General features: G+C 45.5%; 1 protein-coding gene across 1 annotated transcript; it reads right to left on the minus strand.

The window, feature by feature from the left end:
- Positions 1-1393: 1393 nt before the first annotated feature.
- On the minus strand, positions 1394-11391 carry tmcc2 (transmembrane and coiled-coil domain family 2). The gene is made up of 5 exons (XM_004068460.3): positions 11088-11391; positions 8412-8810; positions 6805-7418; positions 3513-3648; positions 1394-2385 (listed from the first exon to the last, which is right to left on the minus strand). Exons 1-5 carry the CDS (start codon positions 11088-11090, stop codon positions 2086-2088), a joined length of 1452 nt encoding a protein of 483 aa, XP_004068508.1. The 5' UTR covers positions 11091-11391; the 3' UTR covers positions 1394-2085.
- Between the last annotated feature and the right edge of the window lie 2081 nt (positions 11392-13472).

Here is a 13472-nt window from a genome sequence, read left to right on the forward strand (position 1 = left end):
TAATCTGTTGATTTTCATAGATTTTGGATCCTCCAAACCATTTCTTAAGCCTTGTGTTATCTTGTGGGGTCTTGATGACCCCACTCCCAGCGTTAGCGTGTCTCTAACGTTGGGAGGACTGACATGCAGGAAACCAGGGTTCAATTCCCGGGGGGGATGAGCAAGCAATTTAATTGGTGAGCAGTTAACACCACCCAGTGAGGGCCCTTGGGCAAGACCCTCAACGCTACTGCCTACCAGCATGAATGTGCATGAATGATCACGGTGATGGTCAGAGGGACCATGGGCGCCAACTGGCAGCCACGCCTCTACCATCACCAAGTATACATGGGGAGTGAATGAGTAATGGACACATTGTATGTATTATTTAACGTTGGGAGTTGGGTCATCTAGACCCACTAGACAGTGCTCTGAACCTTTTCTCTTCAATGATTTGTGATCTTCACTGGTGTCCATGGATTACATGAAATCTTTCCACCTTTATCCACCTTTGTCATGGTAGGGAGAACACCTCAATGGAAGGGGGGGGTCATCTAAGATAGCACAAGGGTTAAAATAGTGTTTCTGTAGGACACTTATTCAAATTCTTGTGAATCAGGAGCAGACGAAAAATGACATATGAAAAAGATTGTTTTGTGACGTAGGAAATAGATCCGGGCGGGGCCACAGTCTCCCTGCTCCACCCCATTCTGATGCATCCGCCTGCAGACGTCTTTGTTTTCCTCGTCTGAGCTGGAATCTGGATCCACGCCACAAGTCCCGCCCACAACTCAAAGGTGAATTTCTAATGAACTGCTGCTCTGCAGAAACTATGTCCTAGAAAACAACCAAATATTTTGGAATAGCGTCATAATCCTAACTGAAAGACCTCTGGGAACACTTTGACCACAGATCCAAAGATGATCACTTTAATGTCAAATGTTTCCTTTCAGTTTTAAACAAAACTCCACACATTCATTTGGTCGTATTAAAGCCAAGAAGAATCAAGTCAATTTTTTAATATATATTTCACCTCCAACTTAAAATGAACAACTTATTAAAATGTATTAATGAACACTGAAAGCTTTCTTAGTAAGATTTGGTTCATAATCTATCATAATCATAATCTATTGTTTCATTTCACTTTTCTATTGAATCAGTTATTAATGCTGGATTTATCTATCATTAAAGACCCATTAATTGGAAATGTACATGTAATTTATTCTCTCTCTTAACCCTTGTGCTATCTTGTGGGGTCCAGATGACCCCACTCCCACTGTTAATGTGCCTCCAGGCACGTTAAGGGATATTGATGACTTTTGAAACACCTGCCTGTATTTTTGGTTCATTTCAAATTATCCTAACCTTAATCAGCAGAATGTAAATGTATCCTATATTTCAACTTAAAAGCTCATTTACCTAAATTGTGTTTATTTACGACGTGAAGAGCAGCTTAATATAGGAAATAATTTATTTTACATTGTTTACTAAAACAGCAATATTCCTTTTTGCAAACTGGATATAAACTTTGACATGCCAGTCAGCAGAGAGCTCCTACAATAGTGGTTGTGACCTTGCATTGGTCGGTTCTGCATGTTTGGATGGTAGCCGTGAGTCTCTTTCTTCAGAACTGTCAGAGAAAAACCGGAAGGAGAGAGCCAGAGCGCCGAGCTCGGACCCCAACAGGACGTGAGACTACTCGGGAAAAGTGCAGCTGGAAGGTTTCTGCATGGTTTTTGACCACATGACGGCAGATACACAACACTAACGCTTGTCGTTGATGACATGTTAATAACCCATGCAAGCTGGATGCATCTTAGTGCACGTATGAGCACATGCATGAGCACGTGACATTCACGGAAAACATTGACCGGTAGTCCCCTTGGATGTGCCATGGCTTCAACATGAAGATTACAGCAGACGTGATCAGCATTTCAGAGCCATCCATAGTTGCTTTTACATTTAGAAATGGTTAAAAAAAACGTCTGTTTTTGGTGATAGCAATGCAATGAGTGGCCATCCACACCACCTATGTGGATGAGATGAGAGCCTTTCATCCTGATGGCGTTTCCCATAGAAATCCTAAAGTCTTCCTTCTTCTCCAGCTTAACTGGGCAGCAGCCACACCTCCACAAAGTCCCACTGCTTCCACAGCACGAACAGCAGCAGGGTCAGCAGCACCGTGGACGCCACGCGGGCTCTGGTCTTCATGAGCGGCGTGATGAAGTTGGCCAGCGTGGAGACGAAGACCAGCAGCACGGCCATGAGGGCCAGGATGACGTTGATGAGCTTCCCCAGCAGGGCTCGGGCGTTGGCGTTCTCCACCCCTTCCAGCTGCACCACCTGCTGCTGCTGCTGCTGCAGCTCCAGCTTGGTGATGCGGGTCAGACACGACTCCACGGCCTCCTGCGGGGACAGAGCAAGGCGCCGCCGGCACCACGGTTCAGCTCATCGCAACATTCCAACAAACCTGCTGTTTCTTAAATGTTTATTTGTTTTGAAATGTTATTAAAATACGCCGCTAACGTGAGTTTGTGTCATTTAAACGTCATCTTTCAAAGAACTGACTTTTAAATGACATAAATCAACAGCTTTAGCAGCTTTAATGCCTTTGTTTCCCTCAAAAGGTCATTTTTAATCAACCAAAGTTTATTTTTGTATCCTGATTAGCATTGCTATTAGATTCAATACACACTGTTCTCAGGAGAATAATGTCAAGAATAACTTTTATATGCATAAACCTTCATTTAATCTAGTAAAACGACAGTGATAAGTGATTAAACCCCCTGTTCCATGAGCGGTTTTCACTAAACCTCCATGAAATCATGAACGCAGCGAAGAATGCATTTATTTCATGACTGTTTCTGGGTATTAACTCCAAATGTTTGATTTCATTCGGACATTTTCAACGCCTGATGGATTGACAATGGCTGTCTAATCCAATCGAAGCTAATCTTTTTGAGAATGGGGCGTGGCCTACATATTTCAAATGATCTGTATGAGAAAAACAGATATTAGTTCATCCTGGAGGTAATTATTTGTTGGGTCCTTTTTTTCAGTTTTTAAGCAATTTCTTTACATGCTTGGTGTCATTTAAATGTAGATTAACTCATTCACTGTTAACATTATAACAAAGACGGCCATTTTTGTTTGATCTCCAATACGTTGATATCATGAATGTTCTTTCAGGCACAGCAGACTAGGCTGTGTCCAAATTCCTTCCCTATTCCCCACATAGTGCACTATATAGTGCGTTCACCATTTTGTAGTGCCGTCCGAATCTACATTTACAAAATCAAGTGCCCTAGAAATTTCCCAGAAGTCTCTGCAAAAAACCAGCGTGCATCGATCTTCGAATATAGACCACAATGCATTACGTCGGAACAATTTTTGCCCAAAAGATTTATTTAAATGTGTTTTTTTTAACAAACCATGAACGTTTATTATCTTCAGAAGACACTGGTCTTCAGTGGTCAGCTCTGAATCGGGTCGCTACAAAGCTGCAGTTTCCTCCAGGCAGGACGGGTCTGTACCTGAATGTCTCTGGCTCGCTCGTAGGACTGGTAGGCCACCTTCTCCTCCATGCTGGCCAGCTCCTGCTTCAGGTTGGACATCTCATTCTGGTGCAGCTCGGTGAGGTCGTTCAGCTGCTCCTCCAGACGCTCATACCTGAACGTGCATCGCAGCATTTTAAAGTCACCAAACATCCAAGACGTCCACATGTCCGATCATGCACAAAATGTGTCTTTTCTTCACGAGACAAACCAGCGACGGCACTTTGTGATGAATCTACTCTCACAGAAAGAAAGACATGCATTTTCATCCGCAGGTTTAGGTTTAGATTTGAATTGATTCCAGAAGCACGGAGAATGATTTTGGAAGGTTTGTCTTCCTGTTTTTGATCTTTGAGGGTTCGCTGTTGTGTTTGCGTGGACGCATCTTTGTTTACCACGGGGTTTTTGAAGCAAGCTCCCCGTGTGCCGCGGGGAATTATTCAATTTCCTCTTAGTGGAAAACATTTAGCCAGGATTGCCAGGAATATCAGCTCTATGTTCATCCAAACTGGACCAGGTTTCACACTGAGGAGTCAGGAAAATGGTAAAATGGTAAATGGGCAGCCGTGGTGCAGCGGTAGGGCGGTCGACCCATGATCGTAAGATTGCAGGTTCGATTCCCGCCTTGCATGCCCATGGGTCGAAGTGTCCTTGGGCAAGACACTGAACCCCACCTTTCCTCTGGTGGTAGGCGGGCGCCTGTGTTTGGCAGCGGAGCCGCCACCAGTGTGTGAATGTGTGTGTGACTGTAAAGCACTTTGTCCTTGTAGGAAGAAAGGTGCTATATAAGTATACACCATTTACCATTCATCCAAACTGGACCAGGTTTCACACTGAGGAGTCAGGAAAATGAAAGATCATAAAGGACTTTTTTGTGCTTGTTTGATTTGATGCTTTGAGTTGAAATTTTCTCACATGCTTTTGTGCTGTTGAGCCTTGTCATTATTATCAAGGAGTTTAAAAATCCTGCTTTGTGCAATAATACATGCATTCTACATGCATAAGGAGACTATATGAGTTTAGGACAGGGCTCTGGAACCTGAGGCTCGGCTCTTTAACCCCTTCATTGTGGCTCTTTGGCTTTAAAGGCATGAATACAGTAGTGGGTTTGCTAGTTTTGGTTCATTTGTTTTCATTGATAAAGTTTTGTGGTTGTTTTTATATTCTGATCTTCTGCTGTACAACAGTGTCTAGTTGCTGTTCAGAAGCAACATTCTTAAAATATACAGTTGCATTTACATGTGTTGATTTAAAAAAGACGGGTTCTGCACCAGTGTTGTCGTGTTTCTATTTGACAGTAGGAGGAGAAAATGGATAAAGGTGCACCACTGTCACAATGACAGAAAATGACATGTTTGATTGGATTTCTTAATAGGTTGAATGTTGTAAATCCTTCAACCCATTGTTTCTCTGTTTCTCTTTCTTTATTATAGTATCGTCCACCATTTTTTGGTGCTTAACACAATTTTTTCAGTTATTTTAACCATTCATTTATTCAAATGTTCTGCTATTTCAGCTTATTTCAGCTGTGACTTTTGATCCTTCAAATCCTTGAACTTTTCCAGATATTCCAGGATTTTTGCCTCCATTGAAATCCATGGGGAATCCTTGGTGCAGAAGCTCGCTGGTTCGAGACCCTGCGCTGGCATTTTTCACAAAAACATCTTTTTTGTTATTGTGCTGTTTTCATTTTCTGAATTTTCTTGTGGAAATGCAGCTTCAAGTTACTCTTTTGCAACGGGAGGATCTTATGTGACTCAGGGTGTATTTTATTTTGAAAGAATATTTTGAATGTAAGTGCTGCTGTCGAAAGTAGGAGAAGCTAAAATTGTTATAGGAAAAAATAACACTGCTACTATTGAAGTTATGTAAATATTTGAATGAATGGCTTAAAGACCCACTCCAATGGAAATGCTGCTTATGGTGTTTTAACATGTTCTTGTAGCATCACATTCAAATGGTTGTGAATCAGGAACCATTTGATAGTGTTTAGAGTGTTTTGTGGCGTAAAATCTACAAATTGCGGCCCGTGAGCTCCCTGTTCCACTCCATTCTGATGCATCACCTGCAGACAAACCGAACCATGAAGGTCTTCGTGTTCCTCGTTTGAGCTGGAATCTGGATCTAAACTGGACGGCTGGATAGCTCTGATATTGATCAACATTTTTTTTGCACTGCTCTTGTTAGGTTGGGGATTTGAGGGGCTGTAAACTAGCAGGTGAGCATGTGAACAAATGGATGATGGGAACTAGTGACAATCTTCTTCTGCCCAGTCCAGCTCAAAACTCAGAGGTGAATTTCTGATGAACTCCTGCCGCTCTCCACAAACTGTCTCCTAGAAAATGAAACAGGATTTTTGAATTTGGCCAATAACAGCATCATCAGAATTAAAGACCACTGCGAATGCTTTGACAGTGGATCAAAAGATGATTGGAGCGGAACTTTAATGTTCACAAAGACAGAAAAAAAGGTGTTTTTTTTCTAAAAAGTGAACTTTGTGGCTCTTTCTGGGTTTTGCTCAATAAAAAACTGGACCAAATGTCTCTTTTAGTGTTAAAGGCTACAGACCTCTGGTTTTAGGAAGATGAGAGAGCAAAGATCCTCACGAGGAATTCCAAATTAAAAAACAGCAAGCCAAGCAAAAATACAGTCCTTCAATTACCAGATGTTATATGTAATCCAGTAAACGGTCAAATCATATGAATTGCTTTTTGTTAAGCAAAAACAAAAAACATAGAACAGTTTGAATGGGATTTATATAAAGAAACCATAGACACCCCCCACCGCCGCACCTTAGGGTTCATTGAAAACTGAACGGGCCGTCACATTCTGGACCATCTTTACGGGTTTGCTGTGAATGCTGGGAGACTAGAGAGAAATGTTTTGAAGGTTGAGAAGATGAACTTTGTCCTGAAACTCCACATTCTGAACAGGAAGTAACTGGAGCCGGTTCAGTTCAGCACAGCTCCGTTTGACACCAAACACAAGTTGTTTCCTAAACCTTTTTACAGTCACCATGACAGCTGCACTGGGGAGATTTCAACCATCAGTGTGTACATAAAGTTCACAGAGCAAAGAGTAGAAGCCCATGAAGGCGGGGCTTTGGTATGATACAGTTGGCGAGCTGGCAACGACCATGGAACCAAAATAACTGACTTCCTGTTGACCCAAGACGTTTCTCAGCAAGTAGAAAAGTTTGCCAAAGAATTCCGGACAGAGGTTGTGTGTGACGGAGATGGTGTGTGTGTTCTGGTGAGGGGGGGGTCTGTACCTGTATCTCTCCTCTTGCAGACACTGCGTCATGTAGGAGTAGTCGCTCCGCAGCTGCCCCTTCATGTCCTCGATGGCGTCCTCCATGTGAGTCTGACTGGCTTTGATCTCCTGCAGCCCCTCCAGAAGAGAGTCCCAGGAACCGTGGATATGGTGGTGGTGGTGGTGTCCGTCCAGGCGGGGGCTCCCCATCACTGGTCCCAACATCCCCCCTCCTGTTCCGGCCCCCCCTGAATTGCTGCCCACAGCAGAGCCGGATGTGGCGCTGGAGCACTCGTCGTCGCTGCCGTACTTTGGGCTGGAGACCAAGGTGGCGCTGCCGCTGAGGGCGCGGGGGGTGGGCGTGTCCTCAGAGTGGCCCCCGACTCCGTCCTCGAGTGTGTCCTTCAAGTGAGTAATGTTATCAGCGCTGCCAAACTTGTTCCTGATCAGGCTGGCAAACTCTCTGGGCTTGGAGACCACAGCTGTGTGGGTGAGTGCAGAGACTCCACCCTTGACCCCTTCAACGACTCCGCCTCCAAAGCCACTGATACCAGCACGAACGTTGGCTCCCACATCCTTTAATCCCTGCTGCATGTCTCGCAGGACATCCTTGGGCTGCCGGGCAGGGCCGTTCTGCAAAGAGGAGAGAGGAAACGAAGAAGCAGAGAGGTGGTGTTTGGGTTTGAGGGTGAGGAGAACAAGTCTGCAGAGTTTTGGTGAGACACAGGTCTGTCTACCTGCATTGGTAGAAATACAGGTGGAGTCTGAAGCACATAGAACCAGACTCTCCCAGGAGACTATTTAAAAATGTCCCTTTCCAAGGTCCACTCACTGGCCACTTTCTTAAGCACACCTGTCCAACGACTCGTTCATGAACATTTCTAATCAGCCAATCTCATGGCAGCAACTCACTGCATGTAAGCGTGGTCCAGATGATCTGCTGCAGTTCAAACCCCGTATCAGAACGGAGAAGAAAAGGGATTGAAGTGACTTTGAACGTGGTTTATGGTGCCAGACAGGCTGGTCTGAGTATTTCAGAAACTGCTGATCTACTGGGACGTTCCCCCACAACCATGTATAGGGTTTACAGAGAATGGACAGAAAAAGAGAAAATATTCAGTGAGCTGCAGTTCTGTGAACAGAAATGCCTCGTTGATGCCAGAGGTCAGAGGAGAATGACCAGACTGGTTCCAGCTGATAGAAAGACAACAGAAACTCAAAGAACCACTGGTTCCAATTGAGGTCTGCAGAAGAGCATCTCTGAACGCACATGTCCAGCTTGGAGGCAGATGGACTACAGCAGCAGAAGACCACACCAGGTACCACTCCTGTCAGCTAAGAACAGGAAACTGAGGCTACAATTCACTCAGACTCACCAAAACTGGACAATAGAAGATTAGAAGAACGTCATCTGGTCTGATGAGTCTCCATGTGTAGCTGACAAATCTGCAGCAACTGTGTGATGCTGTCATGACATTATGGACCAAACTCTCTGAGGAATGTTTCCAGAACCTTGTTGAATCTATGCCACCAAGGATTAAGGCAGTTCTGAAGGTCAAAGGGGTCAAACCCAGAGCTAATAAAGTGGCCTGTGAGTGTAATCTGTGTAAAAATGGTCCATCTTACCTGCTCAATCTCCTTTAACTTCTTGTGATAGTGCTCAAGTTTCTTGTGCAAGTGTGCAATGGACTGTGCAGACTTCTGGTTCTTCTTTTCAAACACCTGCTTGATTCTGGAGGCCTGCTGTTTGTCCGCGTTATGGGCCAGCTTCAGGTACTCCGCCACGTTGTCATCGCGAGCCTCCTGCTCCACCCGGATCTGTTCTGTGACCTTCAGGATCTTCTGCTGCAGGTGCTCCAGAGCTGCACGTGTCCGCGGCGGCTCACCAGCCGCTGAGCCCTCAGCTCCACTCGCCACAACCGCAGCCGCTGTGGCCCCCGCTCCATCCGTGCTGATGTTGGTGTCAGAGCCACCATGGCTGCTGGTGGATGGTAGCCCCAGGGTCGAAACCTCACTCTTGTCCAGCTGAGGAGACATGAGCACAGGTCAGAGCCACAAAGGTCAGGCTGAAAACCAAACACTTAGGTTGTATTTTATCCAATCTTCCTTTAAACCAGAGGCCTGCATCCCTTAACCCTTGTGCTATCTTAGATGACCCCACCCTTACATTGACATGTTCTCTCTACCATGACAAAGGTGGATAAAGGTGGAAAGATTTCATGTAATCCATGGACACCAGTGAAGATCACAAATCATTGAAGAAAAAAGGTTCAGAGCACTGTCTAGTGGGTCTAGATGACCCAACTCCCAACGTTAAAGGGACTAGGATAGCACAAGGGTTAACGCTAAAAAATTCATTTGGTCCAGTTTCTTACAGAGTAAAGTCCAGCGAGAGCCAAAAACTCCTACCTCATCGTTTAAAATAAATATACATAATTTATGAATTGGTAACCATTCAGCCATTTACATTTATGAAATGTAGCTTTTAAATATTTACAATCATTAATATTATAGTGATAAAAATATTGTAATATTTTGTATACAACACTTAAAACAAGTTCCTTCTCAAAAATAAAATACACATGGTGTCAAATAAGACACAGATCTGCTGCAGCACATTTTACAGAATAAAAAATGCTAAATAATCGAGTCAAAGAGGATTTTTTCTATTATTCTGACCTCCTTTTTCTCCTTTTCCTATCATTTATAGACATGACAACATTGGTATAGAATCAAAATATCAAAAATATATGAATAAGTAACTGCAATTGTGTACTTCAGGAACTTGGTGTCTGAACAGCAACGACAGTGTTGTGCAGCAGAAGACAAGAGAACGTGGTTATCATTTTGCTCAGTTTTCTGACATGTAAAAAATCGAAACATAAATGACGTCCCTAGAGCCACAAGGGAGGAATAGAAAAGCCACCTGTGGACCACAGGTTGCTGACCCCTGCTTTTCAAATATGAGCAGACAGAAGTTATTTAATATTTAAGGCACAACATGGAAGGAAAATTTGAATTATTTTGAAGAGTAAAATGAAACTAACACGAAAGAAAATGATCACGAATTTGAAGTAATGACATAAGGCGTTTCAATAGTTTTGGATTCTTGTTCCACCAAGAGGAAATTCCAAGGCTTTCCAATCAATCCGAATGAGGTGGCAGAGAGGACAGGTAAAGGTGTGTTTGTCAGATTCTGTCTGTGTTGCCTGGATTGCTCCTTGGCTTCATTTAAAGGGTAATAAACAGGTTTTGCCAAGAAACAATCAAATTGTTGATTTAACATCTATTAAACACGCATTTCCTGCCTCTTGTGCTGTTAGCAACAACAATAAAGACTTGAAGGCTTTAAGGGGATTTTTTAGGGGTTTTCGGAGCATCTCAGTAGCAGCAAACACGTGAAAAACAAAGTGAAAGAGCTGAGCATGAACTGAAGCGGCCTGACTCATGGAGGAGCTCTAACAGCTCAGGCAGCAGAGAGCTGAGTGCAGCGGCCATCTTTATTAATTATGTGAAGCATAATTCTAGTTTCCTTCAGCAGAGCCTCAGAGCCTTACCCTAAAAACTGAAGATGACTTTTCTTATCAAATGCATGGATGGATGGAGATCTACCAGATCAGAGCTGTCCTTCTCTGAGGACAATCCTCCGGGACCTGCAGTGCCCCCCATGTGGGGGATTCCCTGCTCTGAATGCTGGGTGCAGCTGCATGGGGGGGGGGGGGGGGGTCTGGTTTGACTCCCCCGCCTGAAGCCAACACACCGCAATCTGACGCCTCAGAGCTGGAGCGCGCCAGCGGACGCATGACACCGACACGTCTATTTTTGCGCTGGAGCTGCGCGCCTGTGTGAGAGGAGCGAGCACGCGCGCGTTGGCTCTTCAAAGCGGGTTAGAATGGTGTCGGGGCAGATTCCAGATGAGCGCCGCGCGCGCAGATTAGTCCCGTCCTGATCTTGGGAGGGAAAGTGAGAAGCTAAGATGAGGCTTGCAGCATGGGACAGTAGGGGGGGGGGGGGGTGTCAGCATTGGCCCAGATACCAAACACAGAGCTGGGGGGTGGGGGGTGGGTGTCATAACATGCCTGAAGTTTGTAGTGTAAAAGCACACGGACGGCGCGGCGGAGGAGAGCCGAGCTGAGATGAAGATGGAGATGGCAGAAAACAACAGGACGTGGTCTGTCTGTGGCTTCCTGGAGACACACTGTGACACGAGAGATGGATGTCAACACGCGTGGATGTGGACGCACGAGGACGACACACACGCAGCACAGCGACGACAACAAAATATTCAATCAGAAACGTTACCATACTGCTTTAATCCAATTTTTGCAGCGACATTGCAAGTGTCTGTTCGAGGCCCATCCTCCTCCTCCTCCTCCTCTCTCCCTCCTCCCTCTTTGCACACCAAGGAGCAGCCCCCCTCCTCAAATGAGTCTGCTCCCAGCAGCTATCGCGCGCGCCATCACCGCTCCGGATTCTAACGCTCCATCGTTAACGACATCAGCATCCACAGCCTGCTCCCTCTGCGCTCGTCTGTTTTCCTCCCTCTCCTTTGTGTCGTACGACCACCCCCCCCTCCTCCTCCTCCTGCCGCCTCCCTCTGCTTCACCCTCCGCCCCGCTCTCCCTCCGCATCTCTCTGTCTGCGCAAATGGGAGCAGTTCTGCCCTGTAATGGATGAGGGAGCAGCAGGACAGATGATGGAGGGAATGGACAGAAGGAGGTGGGGGGAGGCTCAGCAGAGGGAGGGAGGGAGGGTGGCTCCAGGCCTGCACCTTGAGTGCAAACAGCCTGTGTGACTGATGCCAACACACACACACACACACACAGTGACCACCTCCCTTTTCTTGTGTGCTCATCACAGAAGATGAAGGAGGAGGCGCCACCACTGAGAACTTGTTGGAGTGTCCTCTGAAGATGTCAGTGTGTGTGTGTGTGTGTGTGTGTGTGTGTGTGTGTGGGTGTGTGTGTGTGTGTGTGTGCATGTGTGCAGGAGGATGGAGGCTGAGCGCACATGAAAGCAAGCTTTCATCAACACCTTCAAAAGCAGCTCCGGTCCAGAGAAGCTCAGGTTCCTCCTCTTTCAGGTGCAGCAGAGGAGCGTGGGAGAAGCGCTGAAGCTGTCAGGGAGGCTCCAGAAAAATCTGCTGCCCAGCAACAAACCAAAAACTGAAGACCTACAGTGGAGGAAAGAAGTGTTGCCGGTCTTGTTGTCTATTTTGAAAAATTGTGGACTTGGGCCCCTTTTGAACTAACCGATTCAAATGTCTTCTAAATCATTCCGATTTGGTGGCTGTTGCTTGGCAAAGCTGAGCTTCAGTTCTCTCCACAGGTTTTCTACAGGACTGAGGTCCAGAGACTGGCTGGACCGCTCCATGACCACGATCTGCTTCTTCAGCCTTGGTTGTCTTGGCTGTATGTTTTGGGTCAAGGTCCTGTTAAGAGCCACCCATCCACCACACATTTGGAGGTAAGCACATCCTCCCATCCACACGGGGAAGTTGCCCTGTGCAGAAAAAGCTCCCCACAGCATAATGCTTCCACCTCCATGCTTGACAGTGGGGATGGTGTTCTTGGGGTCAAAGGCAGCATTTCTCTTCCTCCAAACAAGACGGCTTGAGTCGGTAGATGCCAAAGAGCTCGTTGTTTGGTCTAATCTGACCACAGCACCTTCTTCCAATCACTGTCCAGTCATTAAGGTGTTCCCTGACACACTTCAGGTGGGCCGGCACATCTGCCTTCCTCAGCAGGGGGACTTAGCACTCTCTACTAGATGTCAAACCATTGCAGCATAAAGTATCACCAATGGTTTTCTTGGTGACTGTGGTCACAGCTGCTTTCAGATCATCAGCCCACTCCTGCCGTGTTGTTTTAGGCCAATTTCTCTCTGTTCTCATGATCATGGAAACCGTTTCCACCAGGACAGATCTGGTTTGGAGCCCCAGACCTAAAGGTCCACTGATGATTATGTTCTTGTGTTTTGGCAGAATTGCACCAACAATTGTCATGGTAACCCCCAGCTTCTTGCTGATGGTTTTGTTGTCCATCAGTTCTACAATCTTCTCCCTTAGATCCAATGAAAACTCTTTAGTCTTTTCCATGTCTGATGGACTCTGGACAGGTGTCTTTTCTACAGGCGTCTTCAATTCAGGTGACAGGTTGAAGAGGAGAGTCTAACTGGTCTGTGTGAACCAGAACTCTTAATGGTTGCTAGGGGATCAAACACTGGAGTCCCTTGATGAAATCTAAATAAATGTATATACGTTTGTTTGATGTGCTTTGTGATTTTCTATCTCTCACTGTTCAAATAAATCTACAGATGACAGATTGTCCTCTATTGTACCTGCAGAACATATTGGGAATTTCCTCCAGAACAGACATATAACACTAAAGCAGATTGCCATAAAATGCAAAGTAAAGCCAACAGAGAGAAGGCTGCAGTTGATCTGCTGGAGGGGGCGAGGACGGATCTCCATTCACTGTTTTTACGCCTCCTCTCTGCTCTTTGTCTCTTTCTTTTACTTGTTTAACTATAATCAGGATTGCAGCAAGAAGTATCACCAATGGTTTTCTTGGTGACTGTGGTCACAGCTGCTTTGAGATCATCAACCCACTCCTGCCGTGTTGTTTATTACCTCAACTCCCAGCACGAATAACCCAACAATTGTGTTGAAGAAAATAAAGGTGTGTG

Source organism: Oryzias latipes, chromosome 5 (genome assembly GCF_002234675.1).
Source record: "Oryzias latipes chromosome 5, ASM223467v1".
Lineage (NCBI taxonomy): Eukaryota > Metazoa > Chordata > Actinopteri > Beloniformes > Adrianichthyidae > Oryzias > Oryzias latipes.

What these genes read in the sequence shown, in the direction of transcription:
- tmcc2 (XM_004068460.3), bottom strand. An exon ending in AGTTAAAGGAGATTGAGCAG is followed by an intron (nt 7,419 to 8,411) that starts GTAAGATGGACC and finishes TCCTCTTTGCAG; the next exon opens with AACGGCCCTGCCCGGCAGCC. An exon ending in AGCGAGCCAGAGACATTCAG is followed by an intron (nt 2,386 to 3,512) that starts GTACAGACCCGT and finishes CTGTCCCCGCAG; the next exon opens with GAGGCCGTGGAGTCGTGTCT.